General features: G+C 37.6%; 1 protein-coding gene across 1 annotated transcript in view; it reads right to left on the reverse strand.

The window, feature by feature from the left end:
• Positions 1-21,057, reverse strand: part of LOC134528059 (dynein axonemal heavy chain 1-like) — a 146,014-nt gene that overhangs the window by 81,243 nt on the left and 43,714 nt on the right. Inside the window, exons 15-20 of the mRNA XM_063361279.1 lie at positions 17,187-17,378; positions 12,400-12,577; positions 11,426-11,558; positions 7,404-7,631; positions 6,485-6,598; positions 3,170-3,373 (exon numbers count right to left, since the gene is read on the reverse strand). Coding sequence (XP_063217349.1) covers positions 3,170-3,373; positions 6,485-6,598; positions 7,404-7,631; positions 11,426-11,558; positions 12,400-12,577; positions 17,187-17,378 — 1,049 coding nt within the window. The remainder of the gene's footprint in view (positions 1-3,169; positions 3,374-6,484; positions 6,599-7,403; positions 7,632-11,425; positions 11,559-12,399; positions 12,578-17,186; positions 17,379-21,057) is intronic.

Consider the following 21,057-nt stretch of genomic DNA (forward strand, 5'->3'; position numbering starts at 1 on the left):
AAAGAGAAATTTTAAACGAGAATTTGGAAAAGAATTCTTATTTTTATTGTATTTCTTCAAACACATAACATAATTCTGACTTCTAAGGAAACAGAATCTAAAGTTGCCATCTTGGTTGCAAATGTCTTTGTCATCAATACTCTTTTTAATTTGATTATATATATATATATATATATTAGCTCTGTTTGAGTATACCCTATGATTTAATAGACTGGCTGAAATAAATAGTGTCAAATATTATCTCGTGTGAAATAATTGGCATTTAATATTGAATACTATTTTTTCAGAATGACTACAGCTTTAATGATGCAGCCAAAATATAATTTTTAGTCTTTAAAATTTTGCAAAATAATTAATTATTTAAAAAATTAAATATTATACAATATTTAGGATGGCATTCAAAATTAAATGTTTAGTGTAAATACGCCATTTGATTAATCAGTGGAACGCAACTATCGTATGTCACCGAGTGGTATCGCTTGGATAGGTTTCGCACTTCGTGGTGGTGCTCCTACCGCTGGAGGAAAGACTGGAGAAGGCCGCCCATAGTGAGCGACGGTACAGCTCCGGCACTAGCCTGGGCAGCTAGCTCCACCGGTCCACGGGTTCCCTGGGTGACTGAGGGGTCCCAGTGTTGAGTGGTAGATTAGGGTAGGCGCCAGCAGCATTGATAAGGACTAAGGGCTAAGGACAAAGTCAACTGTCTGGTCAGCTGACTAAGCTAGGGGGACGAGGTGGTAACGGTGCCGGGATGGGTAGCCCCAGCCTATCATCACAGCAAGAGTTTAACGGCTTTCCCGTTTCGCGTATACGGCGTTTTCCGTACCCGCCCCTTTCGAGACCCCAGAACGGAAAGGCCCGAATGCTAAGGCCGGAATTACATTAGTTCGTCGCCTTCTCCCGTCCGTCATCCGTCCGTCAGTCACGTGACCTGCAGCCAATCGGAAGGCCTGAAAAATTTCATCCGTCGGCCCGTTAAAAGTTTGGCAAACTCATACTTTTGACGGACGGATGGATGGATTACCTCTATGGTTTTAGCTGCGGCAGTCAAACATTTTTACTAGAATACAGGCCTGAGGTGTTTGTAATAGGTCATTCAGACGTTTGTATAATAACTTTGCGATTTTTAAAACTCATGTCCAAACAATTCAATCACGACCCTGAATTTCCCTGATGAAATTCTAATACAATACGTGACACAAACAGTAAACAGTATCGAAATTAGTCTCTGAGAGAAAAAAAACACTGATTGTTTGTAGCACGTACTTGGAAAATAGTTTGGCGGACGGAAGAAGTCATGTTGTAAATCGCTTGACGGATGAAAAAGTGACGATCGGACGGATGATGGAATAAAGTGACGGGCTATTGTGATTCCACCTTAAGAGATCAGAGTTAAAAAAAAGAAAAACTAGGATGGGGCCCAAGCCCCTGTGGAATTTGTACTTGTACTACTTGGCAACAGTGCGCGCCATTTACTCTCTACTGCAAACTAAGAGTGAGGCAGCTTATGGCAGTTCCACATGAGCACTTTCCCGCTAGAGGGACCAGAAGGAGAGGGCCTTGGTCCGGCACTGCGAGGTGCTCAATGAGAGGAGCAGCCTCGGGCCTGGAGAGCAGCTACGTGTCTCTAGTCCGGGGGATCCGCCGGTGGAAAGCATTTATTTATTTGTTCCTACTTTTGTTTGGCGCAGTTAAGGCGTGTACGCCTTCAGTTGCACTGAACCATGAGACAAACCACGTATAAATAAGTTATATAAGAACCAAACATAAAATACATGCTAACAAATTACAAATTACATAAATTACTGATGATACATCTATTAATTTAGCATCCAAGTTTAGTACTAATATAAGCCATTTAAAAATAATATTTTTAACTTTAAAATATTAAAATATAACTGTTATTCTTATAATTATATGTACTGTCATTCTCTCACGCACCGACACAAACATTCATTCAGTATTCCCTTGGTTATGTGTCTGTGAATTTAGAGAGACAATTTTTTTAATAAGATTTTTTTTTAATATCTTAGTAGACGGTTGGTGTCTAGCATCCTGGCCGAGGCTCTTCCAGGGGCTAGAAGCTGTGAAGCATGTTGACATTGTTTTGGTTTTATGCATGGGGTATTAGAAGTTCAAGATTTGATTTTGATCGGGTCCTCTAAGACTGGGCGGGATAAATACTGAGTAGTATCAGCTTTAAGTAGCATGGCGGACGTAGCCTTGAGCCACTGGGTTTATTTCGGAGCACTCCCTTTCCTCCCCGACAGCACATCCCGTAAGTGCTCCGCTCTTATTTCACCCCCCCCCCCCCCCCAAAAAAAAACTCATGCCCCCCCTCACTTCATGTCCGCGGACAGCCCTGCGCAACGGACATGGACCCAACTGTCTTGTCCGGAGTACGATCCATTAGAGTGTAGGCGCCCGAGTCATACGCCCGAACAATTCACGTACGTTACGTTAGGTCTGTTTAAAAAATAAAATACTCGCAAAAATTCGTTCATCATAATGTTAGGGGGGAGGAGACAGGAAAAGGTAGGTTTTTCGCACATCTAGATTATCGTAACCAAAATTGAATTTTTGTTCGTTTAGAAGCGAAACATTTAAATGGGCTATTTTAAATTCAAGAGTATGTATGAGTTCTCGCAAAATGGTGTTTTTTTTTTTCAGACACGGGAGGCGAAATTATGATAATTTCGGGACATTTTGGGGGGGTCAATAGATCTTAGGCCGGGTTTATAAACTAAGAGAGAAATGCAAAAGCGCAATAAGTGCAAGATGTAAAACAAAAATGTATAATAATCATATTTTATAGTACCGTTTATAAGTTACGCAAACCTCAAAAACCATAATTTCAACTACTTGAGTTATTTCTTGCGATTCCGCGTTCAAGTTTGGAAGTTAAGTACATAATACGAAATCTTTGGGGGGAAGAAAAATGGAATATGCTTGCATATTATTTCCACTTTTAATAATTTATAACGTTGAAAATAAATAACCCTTGTTGAACAAACTATTTAGGATTGCCTAAATAAAAAAGCCAGATGAAGAAATTTGTTTTCTACAATGAAATTTACACTTTCCAAGTTTTAGTGTTGATGACGATTGCTGTTTGAATGGTTCTGTAAAGACGGTGGCGGTCGTCGCCGGGAGGGCGGGACGGGCAGACCTGCTCGAGGGTGCGCGTCAGGAAGCGCGGCAGCGCGCTGCCCAGGATGGCCTGCTCCACGGAGCCCGTCCACGAGGTCTGCGAGCCGGCGATGACCAGCTGGCCCGGCCACCGCAGCACCCAGCGACCGCGCTCCTCCTGCGCCAGGTCCGCCAGCGCGTCGGCCAGCGTCAGGCGCAGCGTGCTGCGCATCGAGTCCTCCACCTGCCGCGCGTATGGTGACCATCACGCACTGACACGTCTGCAGCCGGCCAACTTACACCCTTCAGATTTAAAAAAAATATATTGAAATAATTTAAAGATATGGCGAGAGAAATTTAGAAACAAAATATAAAAATCGGTTGTCTGTAAAGTCGGTTTACGGACGATAGTTTAACGTGGCAACGTCATAAAAAAAATGATGAAATGATTGCATACTTTTATGAATAAAATTGAATCATTTCGTAAGGATACAAAGAAGGAGTGAAATGAAATCTACAATTTAATTTATAAATCTACTTTTATTTGCAGTCATTAATTCAAATATGTTTATTACTTTAACGAAGGGATTATTTTAACTATAACTTTTATACATGTTTGCTATTTAACTTCTTGCAATCTGTGTTATTCTGTTAAGGATAGGACGATGATAGGAAAAGTAGGAAACGAATGGGAGTGTTTCAAGTTTAATGTGCCTCGAAAAAGTCAAATCGATGGTTGTTCCAATCGAGTGGAAGAGAGATAGATGTGGTGCAAGCGTACAATGAGCGTAATGGACACAGCGTAACGGGAAATTTTGCGTAACGGGACACTTTTTCGTGCGTGCAGCCGGCGTGCATCGATTTATTAGACTTTGTCACGTCAAAAAAAAAGTGAGCGAGTCTTTCAGAACTCGCCAGTGATGTGCAAACATCTAACCTCGGTAACTCGAGCACATTCATGTGTTCTCATTATGTTCATGTTGCAAATAAACATTTCGACACGAAATGGTTTTTTTTGAATACTGTCCATCTTGTTAAAATGCATTAAAAACTTGCTGTTTTATTTTTCCGGCACACGTTCGAAGTTTTACTTCTATTACATTACTAAAATATAAAACTGAAGTATTTTATAACATGTATTATAACACTAAGCATGCGTTTGTATAAATTGTTTTTCTCGAGCGACTAAAATAACTGTAAATAATTACTAAAAAAACCTCAACCTTATTTAGCTGATTCAACGCTGTTATATTATAGTGTTATTAATAAAGAAAAAATATTTCCGAGATGAGATTCGAACTACGTTCGATGAGGTTAACAAGCGTGCGCTCTACTGTTCTTTTTTTGTTTTTAAGAGATGGGTGGCACACATGCAAGTCTTGCCAGTCACCAGTGTGCCAATCATCTCCCCCCTTAAAGTTGTATTGTTATGTCACCCCGAGTCATTGTGAAATTGTAGTTGTGATTGTTGGTGTATTAAAACAACACAAATTACATCCATGTCTTACCCGGGATTCGAACCCAGAGCCCCCGCACCGTAGCCCTGTGCGTTATCGACTGCGCCACGGAGGCCGACTTTTGTTGAGTAACCGACCCTCTCCGCATACAGTAAGGAGATTATGAATTATAATAGAAGCAATATCAGTTTTATTAGGTTTTTAAAACTTAAAATAACGTTTTGTTATGAGTATTTTAGTTTATCAAATATATTCCGGGGTAGTTTCACTATTATAAAGTTTCATTTGGCACAATAATACGTTTTTACGTGCCCAAATGTTCACGAAAGTGACTTTCTACGGGTTTATGTTACTACACGTGGGTCCACCATCGTTGTGTCACAATTCCGTTCATTGAATTCCGTTACATTTTCACGAAATTACGTTTACCAAATGCCGGCTACCGAGAGCTAAGATGTTTACACATCAAAACAATATTGTGAGAAAAAGGGTTTATTCGTTGGTATACCGGGTTGTGTTAGCGTTGAACGAATTCTGATATCAATGCACAGCTCGTTTCTCACCGGATGGAGCCTTGGAATTCAAGAATACTCTACTTGTGAGGTCAGGCGACGTCCATTCCTGTGTGGTATGTTCTTTCTTTTGCAAGATTTTTATTTATATTTGTTATTGAACAGGACTTGTTATCTCTCCGGCATTCATTGGAGTTGGGCTGAATAATAAATGGCTTACGCAACAAATCAGTGAGGTTCGATTGCTAAACTGTTAAAACTACTCATTTCGAATCTATCAACTCATGCAGTTTATTCCAGAAACTGACATAAACCGAGTCCTCATTGACTTCGGTGAGTACATTAAGCACGGATTCCGAGATAAGTATTCTGCTCAGTATGTCTCTCGTTGGATATTCAAACATTATTACTTTACTAAATATAGAAACTGATTCGAATTTACAATATATTAGTATTTGGTGCATTAATTTTGAAATTACATATTTTATTTAATAAAATACTATACGTGTTTAACCATCTTATTGTAATAGGTCTTACCTATATTGGTATGGATTTATTGTTATTATAGATAGAATTATTTATATGTTATATATACATTAATTATATATTTATAGTATCATGTTTACATCAGAATTTAGAGAACAATATTATTTATGTTTATAGTCCTATAGTCATATTTAGATTATATCATATTTAGAATTCGTCGTATTTAGAGCACATCATATTTAGAGTACATCGTATTTAGAGCATATCATATTTAGAGTACATCATATGTGCCTCAGCACGCTGTCAGTGTCACCAGCATCCCAACTCACCTGGAGTGTGCTCCCATCCATCCTCTGGCTGCCGAGCGGGAATAGTTTCACGAGTCTTTTTGCGAATTACACGTTTTGTTTTCCTTCCGATGCGGCACTTGGTTCATCCGTGTTTACATTTAATCTTCTTTTGTTTCCGCAATTTCCGATCGCGAAAAACCTATTTCAATCCAGCAGTATTTATTTCGGATACGTATGCCTGAAAAGTGGTGCAGGGCACCCAGAATCAATTCAACAACAACATGACGATACCTAGGCTCTTTGACCCGTGTTGTGTGGAATGCTTGTAACGTCAACAATTATTTACTGCACAAGCTACCCATGTTCGCATTTTGCTAACAAGCGGATGGTTTTGCGCCATTTTTAAAAGTCTGTCAGTAAATACATTCTCCGCAGTTTGCAACAGAAGATTTTCCGTTTACAAGTGTTGTTCCCATCTTACTTTCTCGGGAAATATTGTGACATTTTTGTTAGCTATCTCTATGTTCCGACTCTACAAACGAACACAATAGAATATTTCAAGCCAGTACTTTGCAGGTTTTCAGGAAAGACAATTAATCAAATAACTGGCCTTCTGAAGCCAAGACTCGACATCACCGATGGGTCGAACGCTGGGTCGAAGTCCAATCTGTTCTCCATCAGCAGAAAACATGGATGTGATCTCCAAGTCTTCTTCAAATGTAAGCTGCAAAACGAGAGATATATGGGGATGTAACAGAGAACTTGAAAGGTAAAATTTTACTAAGAATTTGAAAGTAGAATATTAAGATAAGGTAAGTTTTACATTTCACAAAGGTTTATCGCAAAGTAATCTTCAAGTTCTCCAAACAAGTCGGTGCCTTATGCCTTTGTTCTTAGTTGGAAGGACATTTTCCAGGAGTGATTTCAATAAACCAATGAAAGTGAAAGGACCGCAATTAGGATTGAAGGAGCAGGATTCGAACCCGGGCATACCAGAATGCCAGTCAAAATGTTACAGTTGTGACATCTCACTGGGTAACAAAAATGATGGTTGGAAAAAAACAGGAAAGTGCTAACAATAATTATCAAAAAAGGAGGGGAGTGATGAGCAAAAATTTGGTGATACTTAGAAGTAGAAGGAGGTTAATGAGCCAAATCTAGGTAATTGTTAGAATATGAAGGTTAATGAGTGAAACCTTGGTATTTTTTAGAAAGATATGGAGGCTGATGATCAAAAACTAGGTGATTGTTATAAAGAAAAGGAGCCTGATGAGCGAAACCTAGTTGATTGTTAGAAAGTGGAGGAGGCTGATGAGAGAAATCAAGGTGATTTTTTTAAAGAGAAGGAGGCTGATGAGCGAAATCTTAGTGATTGCAACAAAGAGCAGAAGGCTGATGGGCGAAACCTTGGTAATTGTTAGGTGAAGGAGGCTAATAAGGGAAACCTAGGTGATTGTTAGAAATAGAAGGATGCTATAGAAATATACCTTGACTTTGATGAGAAAGAGAAGAAGACTGAGGATAGTTACCTTGGCGATATTCTCGAAGCACTTGCGGAGATGCGGCTGCACCGCTGTGGGGTCGGTGGCGTCGCTGAGGATCTCGAGCAGCTCCTCGTCGCTGAGGAAGTAGAAGCGCGGGAAGGCGTCCCTCTTCGTCTCCAAGTACGCCACCAGGCCTTTCTCCACAATCTCCAGCCCTAGGTTGCACTCCTGCAAGATGCGCAGGAGCCCGCGGTCCGCGCACAGCTCCAGCACCTGCGTGTAGGGACAGAGTATCGAATAATAAGTATCGATACAACACTCATAAGTAGTGTCAGAAGAAAGGTATCGTAGGTACTCATGAAAGTATCGATACCTCAAGGTATCGATACTTTTCTATAGAATTTTCAAAAATGAATTAAAACAAGGATTAAATTAATTAGGATCGAAGTTTTATTTCAATTATTTACAAATATTGTCTTAGCCAAGCTCTGTCATCTTGAAAGTGAATGCTTTTTTTTTTATCTTGGGTCTAGCAAATCGTTTCGGTGATAATCTGTTTCGTATCTTTGACAATGTACTTCCTGCCTTCAAAACTAAATGTTCGGAGGGGACTGATGTCGGTGGAACTGCTAAACATTCATTGGCTAGCTTATACAACTGGGGAATACAGATATATATTCCCATTAGTCCAAAGGATCAGTCGACAGTGGTGACAATGGTGCTGCCAAATATAAGCTCATTTCATCTGTTTCATCAGCAGACAAAGTAGACTGTAAAGAGGAGCCTACTTTACCTTTGCCTTTTTGTTTGGTGTGTGCGGAGCTTCATACAAACATTTTTAAAGGACTGTTAACCTTCTAGTATGAACCATGTAAAAACAACAATGCTACCAAGGTACAAAATGAAAATGATAGGACAAATATTCAGCGGTAGGGATTTCCAATATCATATCGATATTTTGTATTTCCTCATAATCATTAATTAATACATGTGATACAAAGTGAGTTCCAGGAAAGTGTTTTTTTATTATGAAAATGTAATAAATATAAAAGTAAATTTTTTTTATCAATAATATAATGTTCTATTGGTTATTTAGTTTAAAACCATAATAGGTATCTAGTAAAATAACAATACAAACCGTATGAGATGTAGGAGTGACAGCTGTCAGGGTGAATATTGAATACGATACTTTGTTGCGAGATTAGTGTTCGATGCCTGCCGATACCTACCAAAAGTACTCATATGAGTAAAAGTATCAAATTAAAAGTATCGAGTACAAAAGTATTGGTATCAAAAAAAAGTACTCGATAACAAAATGTATCGATACTTTTGTCATGTTTCTACCTGCATGAGCTCAACTGAGTTTGGGTATGCTTTCCAACTGTCGCCGATGGCGGCTCTGTGGGGAGGGCAATGGGAGCTCATCTTCCCCTAGCCCCTCCCCCATAACTACTATGTCTTTAAATTTATTTAACTCTTAAGTACCTACTCCGAAAATTCATATAAAACTTATAATGATGCCAGAAAGGTGTTAAATTAAATTTAGGACTTTCTATTTAACTACGAGGTTTTCCCTTCCACTCAAAAATCCCCTGCTAATCATCTCAAATTGTATCTCTGTCCACTATATAAAAGAGATGCCCAATGTGTTCGTGCATCTATGCACAGTGTCGATACACTGAGGTGTCCGAGAGTACTATGTAGTTCAAGCCTTCACTCTGTCGTGAGTCATGATGACACAGAGAGCTGATGGCATCAGGCAAACTCCTCGGCCCACGTGCTGTGTCAGTTTACTGTATGATGCCTCATGCGCAGTTTCTTTTATTTATTCTTGACTTCAGTCTTGAGGCTATGTTCTTTTAAGTGATGATGTACCCGATGTTTCGGCATGTCTTGTTGTAGCCATCTTGAAGGGCGATTACCAACTGAGTGTTGGTAATTGTTTCCCTAATCTAACTAAAACTGAGTGTGGTGAATTGAATGTCTTATTTAATTGTACTAGTAGAGATCCTTCTGATAGTTTGTCTTACATAGGTCTTGTTGCATTGGTACGGCACTTTATAAACTCCTGGAAAGTAATCAGGCAGTTCTTTGTCTTTCACAGTGCCTTGAAATGACTTCAGTTTATTGGCTGTCTTGTGAACTGTTTTGATGTTACATTTTTTAGTACTTTGGATATTATTTCTGTAGTACCCTTGAAGTATGATAGTGCTGGAAAATGTTCTTTATGGTTCTGGTTTCCGAAATTAATTTTCTTATGTTTTCTTTTCATGTCCTGGATATCTTTGTCTCCGTACCAAAATTAGCTACCACAGACATTTTGACGTGTTACAGTTACTCTTTTGTAATGGATTCGTCGCATAAGTGGGTGAGTTTGTAGCATTAACTACATAATGGAGAGGTACTTTTGACTTGTGAATTGTTAGCAATTCATGTATAGAGGTTTTTGCTTGCCTTTGTAATGTCTCTTCTTTACTTCTTGTAAATATTCAGAATTAAGTTTCTTTGTTCTCTGCTCCACATGGTTAAAAGGCTTTTTGGCAGTAGCTTGTAAGTATTGGCGTCTAGTAAGCTGCTCTCGCAGTCATCAGTATTCATGAATACAATTGCATTGTCTATGTCAGCAGAAAGAACAAAGATGTTATTATTTTTCAGCTTTAGCAGAGTTCTTCTTTCATAGATGTTAATGTTCAATGTAGGCAGTTGTGCTCTTTTGATTATGCGCACTGTTTCTGCCCTAATTTCTTCAGCCTAGTAGTTCGCGAGATGTTTTATAGCTGATTCGACTCCAGTAATGAAGTCCTCCACAGCTAGCTGTTTAGGAGCAACAACATATTTGAGGAACTTAGCCAGGGCTGTTCTACTGGCTTCATCCAGATGTTTGTCCGGAAGATTGGCCACAATTTTATTTTTGGCCAATGAAGGAAGTAATTTTTTTTGGAAAAATCTGTTGTATTTGCTGTTATGCTTTTCTTTGCATAATTTGGTTGATATGTGAAATATACAACTATGAGATCGCAAAATCTATGCTGTCAATATAGTAAGTACTTTTCAGTAAAAAATAATATATGTGCCAAAATATTATTCATGAAAGGTATACTTAACATAAATGTGAATTACAAAAATTATTTCATTCCAAAATTTACATCAAATTAAGATTTGTTAACTTAACAAGCCCCATGTTAACCTCATTTTAAACCACCATATAGGAAAAACTATCAAATTTGCCAATTCTATAATATTGTGTTCTTGCCCATAATTTAAATTGAATTTATTAAATTACTACATTAACTGTTAATCAACATTTAAAACCAACTCAATTTATGTTTCAATACTAGCATGAACTGAGAGCAGTTTATCACATTGTAAAACAGTATTCATTTTTGGGATATTATTAATAAATTTGTGAAAATATGTTTTATTCAAATATCCCTGAAAAATTAGTTTTCAAGAATTTTGGTAATAACTATTTTTTTATATTTATGAACATATACATACTTAAAATTAAGAGTTTTATGACAAATACTACACATGAAAGGTTCACTCAAAACTGTAAATAATATAATTATGTGCTCTCTGTTCATGTCAGGATTAGGTATAAATTGGCCTTAAAATCATTAGATAAACTGCTCTTCTAAGTTGCATCGAACCATGAGGTGTTAGTTAGTACATATTAGTTATTTTTAATGAATGGCCAAGACCTTAGCTTGAAATTCGTCGGAGAGGTGGAGAAACACGAACATTTGTGTGTCTGAGATAGCTCTTTTGCTGCTACAAACAGCCTAGAGTTCATATTTTTCCTTATGCACGGATGGGCCCAATGCTCTGTGCCCTGAGGAGCCTGTGTTATATGACTCTGAATTTGATATAGCAAACACCTAAAAACCAACTGTACTGCTCGAATAACACAAACTGATCCTCACTCGTTCTTTCTGTGTATGGACAGAAGTTTCGTTTTGGTTATAAACTGCAAAATTCGTACCAAAACAGTTGATCTGTGTGCGCTAGGCCTTAGGAAACTGAAAGTGTGAACATGAACTGGCGCGCGCGTGCGAGCTGCCTGTGACCTTCGGGTTATCCACGGCGGACTTCATGATCCTCCTCCATTGACGCTCCATCGTCAGGAACCTGTTGGTCTCCATGGGCAGGTTCTTCCTGATGCTGTCGCTGCTGAATATGGGCTGCAGGTACATCCAGCTCCTGGAGAAACAACCATGTAGCCATCACGGACACTGACCATGGATGTAGCCATCATCCAAAAGCTAACATGCCGTTGGAACTCTCAAACAACGTGTCATTGAGGTTATAGAGACTTGAGTTACTTGATATGTTCTATAATCCAATGTTTTTGAGAACCAGTGCATTTAAGCATGTTCTGTTAAAGTTACTAGTAAATTGACAATTCAAATTTTCAAAGAAAACTTAATGTTATTGGTGTCTAGTAGGGGCCATGATCTCAGGAGGGAGGAGGGTAAGAGAGAAAACAATAGAAAATATGATTGATAACCGACTGGGAAAGGGGGATGGGCAATAATTATAGTGATAAAATACCTCATTATTAGGGGCATGCAGATTTCGCGAAAAGATTTCAAGACTAGATGAAAGTTAAAACACTATAGCATCGTCTGTGTTTCGTGATTGGGCGAGTTTCTCCCAGGTGCATGTCGATTGTAACAACACCAATCACAGTGATTCATCGCAGAAGTAAACACGTCCTGAGTGGCCCGGTCAAATAAGGCAACGACTTCTCTCGCTAGACGACCGCCAATCACAAGGCAGAAACCACAGGTGCGGGTACACCTTGTTGCAGTATATTAAGTGTTCAGATCTTTTCTCGCGAAAAAATGCCTGCCCCCTACTAATTATCATATCTTTTGTTGATCCAGAATCCGCCCGCTCCCCTTACTATGCGCCGTTAGAAAACCAACCCATTGAGCTTGTTTAACGTCTAACATCAGCTGATTTTGACAGTTGTGGTAGGTGGTTCACAGGGAGCACGTGTCTAGCGGATGTTGGGGGGGGGGGGGGGGGAGAGACTCACTTCTGACAGTCGAACCACTCGCCCAGCACGACGTGCGCCAGCCGCAGACGCTCTTCCAGGTCGTTGAGCTCCGCCTCGAACTCGTCCTTGTAGGGGCTGAACAGCATCTGCTGCACGGCGATGATGTTGTCGTCCATCATCTGCACCGTCTCGTCCGCCACCTTCATGATGTACGTGCCTGCGCGGCCAAGAAGGGGGGTCGCTACGATCCTACCCCTTACCCTGGCCCACACCCCAACAACTAAACTAGAGTCATCGCTAGAGACCGGAAAAACTCGCGAATTATTTTCGCGATAGGCTAAAATATGAATAGTTATACCTCAGTGCTGCCTCTGTTACTGGCTCACAACGCACCTGGATGAATCTGGGCCAATGAGAAACACCCCACTAAAGCTTTATCGAATCACAGGCTGCTACATTGGGACGTCTCACAAGACAGCAGCCAATGAGTGGGTGGCATTTTACCGAGTGTACGTAGAACTATGGAGTTCATCCTGGAGGTCATTGAACCGGCGAATTTTTCCGGTCCCTAGTCATTGCAGATAATTTTCTTCTCCTTGCAGCATCTGAACTCACATGTAAAATCGTGTTTTTATAAACAAATATTTAAATCCTTTTTTTTAGTTCTATTTCTTAATTAACATTGCGTTAAATTGCTTTAAATGGGCTTTCATTCTTAAATTATATGGAAGTTACTCCATGCCACCCGAAACCTTTTGGTCGTCGTCGTCCCCCATCACCCGAAATTCTTCAATCCACCACATTTTCAGCTGTGTCCGTCAATGCTTAATTCAGACCGACGAACCCAATGTTGACTGGACAGGAACAAAAATTTTCATACTTTTACGAAAGATTCCATTCGAAACAGGCTGCCAATAAATACTTTGCAATACTACAAGAATCGTATTATGAATTTGTAGGACACGTGTATTATTTTTTTTACGAAATAAGTTTTTTTGAGATTATACTGAGTATTTCTTACAATAATTGACGCATAATTTTATATTATAATTCAAGTTTCATTCAAGCATTATTTTGTTAAACCACGGAAAAGGTAATAGAGATTCATCAATTTTACTTTACTTTATATTTTGCGCGCAGTTAATAATGGAAAGGTATTCAGAGAAAGGTTAAAAAATAACTTCAACTATTGGAGGTACTGGGAGAACACAAAGACTAAGTGCCCGGGTAATAAATGTAACCCAGGATTACTGTGAACACTATTTTGTATTCATGTGAATGTAAAAACTTTACAAATATCTGTAATTTTACATGAATACTTCTGTTCCATTTACAAAAAAAAATTACAATGTAATGTGTCTGCGCTTAGCGCTCCAGGCGGGAGCGCGCGCAACTAGCTCAGACAACTAGAAGAATAAGAATGTGTCTAATGGCCAGTTGCACCATTAAAGGACCGTCTACAGCAGTCCGAACCTGTGGGCGGTCTGTGTCCTTATCCGAATGTGAATTACGTCCCATAGTAGCACGGAAAACCGCCCTTACTATAATTGTTATGTCCGAAGTCCTAATCCACTGATATTTAAAGTAAGTCACTATAACGCAGAAAATATAGAGCACCAAAAAAAAAATTTCTACTGTTTTGTTTATTGTTCTCGTGCATCGTAAATGAGTTTGCAGCTTACATAGTTTTGATATTAATTTAACTTGTGAAAGTTGTAAGAGTTCAATAACATTTAGTTATCCGGTAAGGCAAAAGTAAATCCTAATAAATTAATTCTAATCACAATTCCAAAATTAATTCGTGTGTTAAGTCTTTCAAAAGCACCGTTCGCAAACGGACAGAACAAAACAATATTTCATCTTGTTATTCGTGGGTTCCTGTTCCTCCTACATCGTTCATTATTTTCTTATTGCCTTTTTGAAGCAGGACTCGGAAACAGAAAATATCTCGAGTGTTCTTTTTTGTTACCAAAGGACACATATTGGGACAAAAAATTCAAGTTTACCAATGTATTCAGACCGTCACCTACACCACCCATGACAATGGCAACAAATGAGATTGAATTTCAAGATTACGAACAATTTATTTAATTTGAAAAAAAAAATATGTTTCGAATTTATAGCACAGTCAGAATTTGCATTTATAGTGAAAATAAACTGCAAAGTAATAAAAATAAACTACAAAGTAACAATATAACAGTAGATATTCTTGTACTTAAAACAATTTTTAACGTATTTTGAACGTAAACAAACATGGCTACCACCGCAGCTAAGTACTCGGCTTCTATTGATGGCATGGAGCAACATAAACGGAAGAGCTCAGAATTGCCGAGCTGATCCGTACAGGTCCGTCTCCGTTTACGTGTCATTGTAGACCGGAGTGACAGGGCCTACGATGCGCTTATTGTACACTAACGATTGGCCTCTACCAGCATCAGAATTTCATTCTCATTCAGAGCTAAATTATAAATAATTTTTAATAATGTAACTTTGAAAAAACTGTAATTTTGCTTTCTTAATATTATTAAGTATAACGTAAATTTTTATTTTAAATAAAGGTGCGAATCAACAATGTTCCACAGTCAGTTTAGAGTCTTTATTTTTTCAATCGCGCTGTTCAAAATATCGATATGTTTAGCACATGTTTTTCTGATGTATTTAAAACAAAAATTAGGATGCATAACTATTAAATAATGTGTAACACCTAAATGTAAAGGAATCGGAAGACCTCGGTAAACGTTTATGTTCTGTTACGTATGCTCTCGCACTACGTACATGATGACGTCTCCGTGGCGCCTAACCGCGCGCCCGATGTTACCCGGCCAACAGGAATTGCCGCGCGCCAAGCGTCCGAGAAGTTCAATATTTGTGGGAAAACTGATTGAGTCTTTCCTGTTGCGGACCTAAGACACTTGTAAATGCCAAACTAGGACTTGCATCATTTGCAGCAATATCCACATCAGTACAGCATACAGTCATATTCGCCTTTGAACGACGCCTTTTGAACTTATAAATAAAGTAACTCATAAATTGAAAAAATTCGACTTATCTGTCACTTGTTTACCTGTTCAGTAATGTGGAATAATTATGTTATTGAGAGTAATATCAGTCTTGATTGTCTCAACGTAAATAATTAGAATTTTTATAGTTGTGTTTTAATTGAGTTTCCAAGTCAGAAAACTTGTTTACTATTCATTTCTTACATAGAGAAACAGCAGATTTACTTGTAGAATATTCCATTAATGTGTGTAAATGTTCTGGCTCGAGCAGTAAAGAATGGTTTATTTTTGCTGTCACGTAATTTGTTTTGACAGTGTAAGCCGACGCTTCCCCGCCGGGATCGCGTGGTAGTTGACGAGCCGCAAGCCCAGTGTTTTGTTAAGGCGGTCTCACTAAAATAAGGGCTCTGCTAATCTTTTTTTTTTTTTTTTTTTGTTCGCAGTTATTTTCGACTTCTGTTACGAGCCAAGGCTCTGAAATCAAATGTACTTCGTTATAATATTCTGTATTTAATCTGACGTCATTAAGGGTATATGTTTCTGGATGAATAAATGTCTAACACATTGCACACCTCTGTTTTCCATTTCATCCCTTGTGCCCCTCGCGTTAGACACGAGAGGTTACAGTTCAAATACCAACATCTATGTTAAGTTTTGTGTGCCCAAGTGCGTTTTAATGTAGCAGTGCATTAATTCTTGAAGGCACTAGTTAATGGTCAATAAAGCAATTTGTGTGTATTGCATTAAATGGGCATTTATGTAAGGGTGGTTATATATTGTGAAACAACTAGGTACCTAGAATTCTTTTAGACCATCAAGCAGTCTCCAGTGAAAATCTTATCAAATCCTCAATTTTTACTACGTGAAAATCAAGACACAAAAAAAACAAATTAGACGATATTTAATTGAAAACGTTTAAATGTTTCAAGAAGCCCTAGATCCTGAACCCGGGGAATCCTGCAAACATCCTAGATCCTGATATTGTTCGGGACGACAATGAATTTCTTTGTATTTCGCTGCGTGGTTGGTAGTGTAGGAGTCGTTGGCGGCCGCTCTCAGGTGAATAGTGTTTAACCTGGGAGTGACTCGGTGATGAGGAGGGAGGGAGGGGGTACCTCACCCATTGGCGTCACAACCGGGGAGGGGGGGGGGAGGACGGGGGAGACACGTCCCCCCAAATAATAAAAGTTTTCAAATTCGTCCCCTCCAATAATATATTTAGTTTCGTAGTTATATTAAAAATATTATTTCTGTGATACAACCCATATGTTGCGCACGATGCATTTAGTCCAATCGTGGTAATGTGAGCACTTTTTAATTCGATCTTCGTGTAAAATCAAAATCAGGTCCGATACCGAGGAGAGATACTATAATAATAGTGAATATAATAACTTTATTACTTTTGTTTGTGTACATGTGCGAAATATTATTAATACTGCTGCGGCATTTAAGTGTAACATTCAGGTTTCTCATGATGTTTAAATTAATGATTTTGTGTGGATAAAGCACCAGCAGATATGTTAACTCTGTTGTTTTTTTTTCTTCAAATTGTTTCTCTGAAAATATTTTTTTAAAAAACTAAATCATACATTGCAACCAACATTAATTAAAATATTTAGGAAAGAAGAAAAATGCCTAAAAACCACCTTTTTGCACCTTCAGACCCCAAATTTTTCTGGGGGAGGACCCGCGGACCACCCCCCCCCCCCCCCCCCCCCACTTTTTTTTTCTTCCAGGGGATGGATATTCCTCAACAACTAAATCAATTGAAGTCCCCCCCCTCCCCCCAAAAAAAATATATATATCGTTGCGACGCCCATGCCTCACCCGTGTCCTTGTAGGGCGTGAGCTGCATGAGCTCGGCGTCCCAGTCGGCGGTGATCTTGGCGATGCCGCGCTCCAGGCCGAACTCCTTCTCCGCCGCCTCAGCGACCTGCTCCACCGCGGCCGTGTGCTCGGCCAGGCCCATGTCCAGGCACTGCCTGAAGGTCAGCGTCGGCGTCAGCGTCACGTCGATGCCTGCGCCCCGCACAACACAACTCCCTCTCGCGCTTACCTTTCCCGGCACCCTCACATATCCATCCCGCTATTACAACACGTTTTCGACTCAACTTAGAGGGCAAATAAATTTTGACGTGACAACGTCTAATAAATCGATGAACGCTGGCTGCACGCACGAAATTGTCCCACTACGGATGTCCCACTACGGATGTGTTTAAGCATGCGTGATATCTCTCTGGTATGTTGCGGACGGTACAGAGAACTCGGCCGGCACGACCGTGGAGGCGTACTGGTTCGAGGTTATTGTTGTGCACCGCGCCACGGGAGTATATTTGCAAGGAAATGGCGTTCTTACAAGTACGTATTATTTTAATTATTACTAGTGTAAATCAGTATGTATATTTAAACAGTGTTGTATGAGTATTGTTTTAGCTGTGTAACTAAATATTTATTGCTGGTATGATACTTTTTACGCTTTAGTTTGACATTGGTAATTATTTGTCATGAGTTTTTGAAACATTTTTAATACATCGCAAAGTTGGATAGTACACGAAAAAAAATTACCAGCTGTTAAATTGAATACAAATAAGTCAGTTCATCTGCCCTCAAACGTATTTTTTTGTGTGTTCTAACACTACGCTATTCAAGTAAATATCAATAGGTAGTAAAAATTACTCTGCCAGTTCAGCGTCCCTCACCCTTTCCCACTAGTTACGTACATGTATTTACACACTTTTTTTTATTTCATGCTTGTACGCAAGGGTGGCACCATGAAGAAGACTTTTCGGAAAGGATGCAGTTTCAAAACGTGACATTAAATAAGTCAGAGATTGGCCTTGAAATACTGTCGGTTTATTGTCTTAAACAAAGACGCAAATCTGTAGAATTCACTCAGTGAATATTGGGGATATGGCCCATTTTTAAATGGCATGACTTGCTCCAATAGCGGTAACTCCTCGAAAATCACCCAGTATGGATTAGTAACTTCCACGTGACAACAGCGGCGCAACGATCGCAGAGAAGTCTGTCATGGTGAACCCGGAATTCCGAGTCAACGATTTACGAGTATAGCTTCCACTTTAATTATGGAGAAAATAATTGTTGTGTTTATTTATATATGTGCGTTACAAGTTAAAATAACGTTGCGTTATAAAAAAATTAAGTTTAATTTTGCATTCAAATATTTAATAGAAATAAAATAATAAATGTACTAGAGTGATATAAATATGGTTTATAGAGTAAATATTAAATCAATTGTTTTTAAATAAATGCTCAGTATTAAATATTAATATGAAAACATGTATAAAATTAATTATTTAATTCATTAAAATAATGAGATGAACTTTTGTAATAATAAAATCATTAAATGTGCTGAAAATTTATTAAAATGTATTAATTTTATGGTTTTATTAAAAATAATCATTTATAATTCAAATATATTATAGATACAGAAAAAATTCATCATCTTATATACATACGCTTAAAAAGGTTTATAAACATAATTTCTATAAATAATATTCACAATAATTAAATTTTTAATTATATGGACCAGTATTCAATAAGATTTTATAGAACATATATAGTTTTAATTTGTATGTAGCCTTGTTTTAGAATGTAGCCCTTTTTTTCATTCTGTGAAAATTTGGTTGAATGGTGAGCGTGCATCGTAAAAGTTCTCTCTAAACAATTTTTATAAAGCGTCTAAAGAAGTATGACTTCAAAAAATTAATCTTTTATTTGCATAAGCCTGCTATAAACTTAAAATTTGTATACGTCAGGTTCGGAAGTATAAAATTATTTTTGTGCCTGATAAGATGAACATAATATGTCTACGTTTATTCTTGTATCTGTCGTAGGAAGTGATTTATTTTTTCAACGTTGTTTTTTTGTGATTTTGTGTGGGTACCCGCTGAAACGGGATGGTTTTATTCTGCAATTTGTTTCAGAAAAAGGTAAAAGAGTAAAAAATATGCATGTTGCTTCCGATGTTAAAAATAAATATTCATGTCGTAAAAAATATTACTTTGTAATATGACAGAGGGAAATGTATTCTTACCAATTCAAGCCAAGTGGAGAGGGCTTTATTCATTACTCGTTTGAGCGTTCGGCAATCAGAATTCTGTTTCCATGCGTGCCCAATCAATCTATACTTTCGCGTGTAACGCTAGCGATGATATCAAAACCGAAGGTAAAAGCTAACAAAGATAGTTCATCTTTATTTGCAAAAATAAATTGTTTGTATTTATAAACTCAGAAAAAGTGTAAGTAAATTACAAAACCAATAACGTCCGCACGTTTTATACTTCAGTCAAAATATTTTTTATTAATACAAGTTCAACTTAAATTTCATTTTATATTTCAGTACTTGGTGAATACATATTATATCGCATGATTCCGAACATATATTTTTTTAAGTTACACTTCTTTAAGCGCGTTATGGAAAAATGATGAGAGTGAATCTTTACGATTCGCGCGGACAAGCCAACGAAATATATTTACATGCAGATGGCGGACCCATAAATAGTCACTTTCATTAAAAAAAATCAGGAGACATACCAAAGGTATTGCTGTGCCAAATGAAAACGTATGATAGTGAAACTACCCTGTAATATATTTGGTAAACTAAAATAGTCATAGTAAAGAGGAATTTTAAGTTTTAAAACCATACGAATACTGGTTTTACACTAATTATAATACATATTCTTTTTACAAACTTGTATGAGTCTTCGTAGCGCGGTTAAGAAGTTGAAGGACTATGGTTCAAACAAAACTCTGCAATGGAATATTTTTGTACTTTTTTTTAAAAATTACAATTACTGAATTATACAAATTGTACTTTTAGCAAATATATATGATGCATTTGATTTTTTTATCGTATTGCTATAATATAATTAAATTCATTGATCAGTTCATTGGATTATTTCATACTAGGTAGGCCTATTTCCTCTATTCTTTCTTAAAGTAATATTAAATTAATTAGATTTATTAGGAAATGAATTTTCTTGAATTCGCATAGGTAATAAAAATTAACATTTCATAATTATAACTATCTTTAATATGTACTTAATAATTTATAGTTAACTAATATTTGCTGAAACTCTATAGTATTAACTTTTTAATGAATTTTAACAAGGTGAGCAGTATTTTTAATACACTTCCTTGTCAAAAATCAAGTCCAAGCCGGGGTTTAGTACTTTTACAAGTTTTTTTCGTTTTTATCGGAGACGTTTCATTATATAGTTTAACCTTTCGCTCTACAAATCGAATGATTCGATGCAGCTGTTTCAGTAGCGAATTCTAGTGGCGGGTGCGGAACTGCGCGTGAGTTGCGTTCTGAAATTAAGTTGTTGCTATTGAATACTGGTCTATAATTAAAAACATATAGGGCCTATCCATTGTGAATATTAGTGATATCAATTGCGCTAGTAAACTTTTTCATGTGTATTAATATAAGTGAGAATATGTTCCCGTATGTACAGTTTATTTGCGTTATAAATTATTACATCATTATTTAATATATAATTTAAACAAATAATTACACAAAATATACAAAGTATTTTTATAGTTTCATTATGAATTTTAATTCATCTCGATGCTTTTACAAAATAAATTATTAATTTTATACACATGTTTATATCAACAATGAATACTGTAAATTTATTTAATTAATTTTTGTTACCATAAATGTAAATAGTTC

This window comes from Bacillus rossius, chromosome 1 (assembly GCF_032445375.1).
Source record: "Bacillus rossius redtenbacheri isolate Brsri chromosome 1, Brsri_v3, whole genome shotgun sequence".
Classification (NCBI taxonomy): domain Eukaryota; kingdom Metazoa; phylum Arthropoda; class Insecta; order Phasmatodea; family Bacillidae; genus Bacillus; species Bacillus rossius.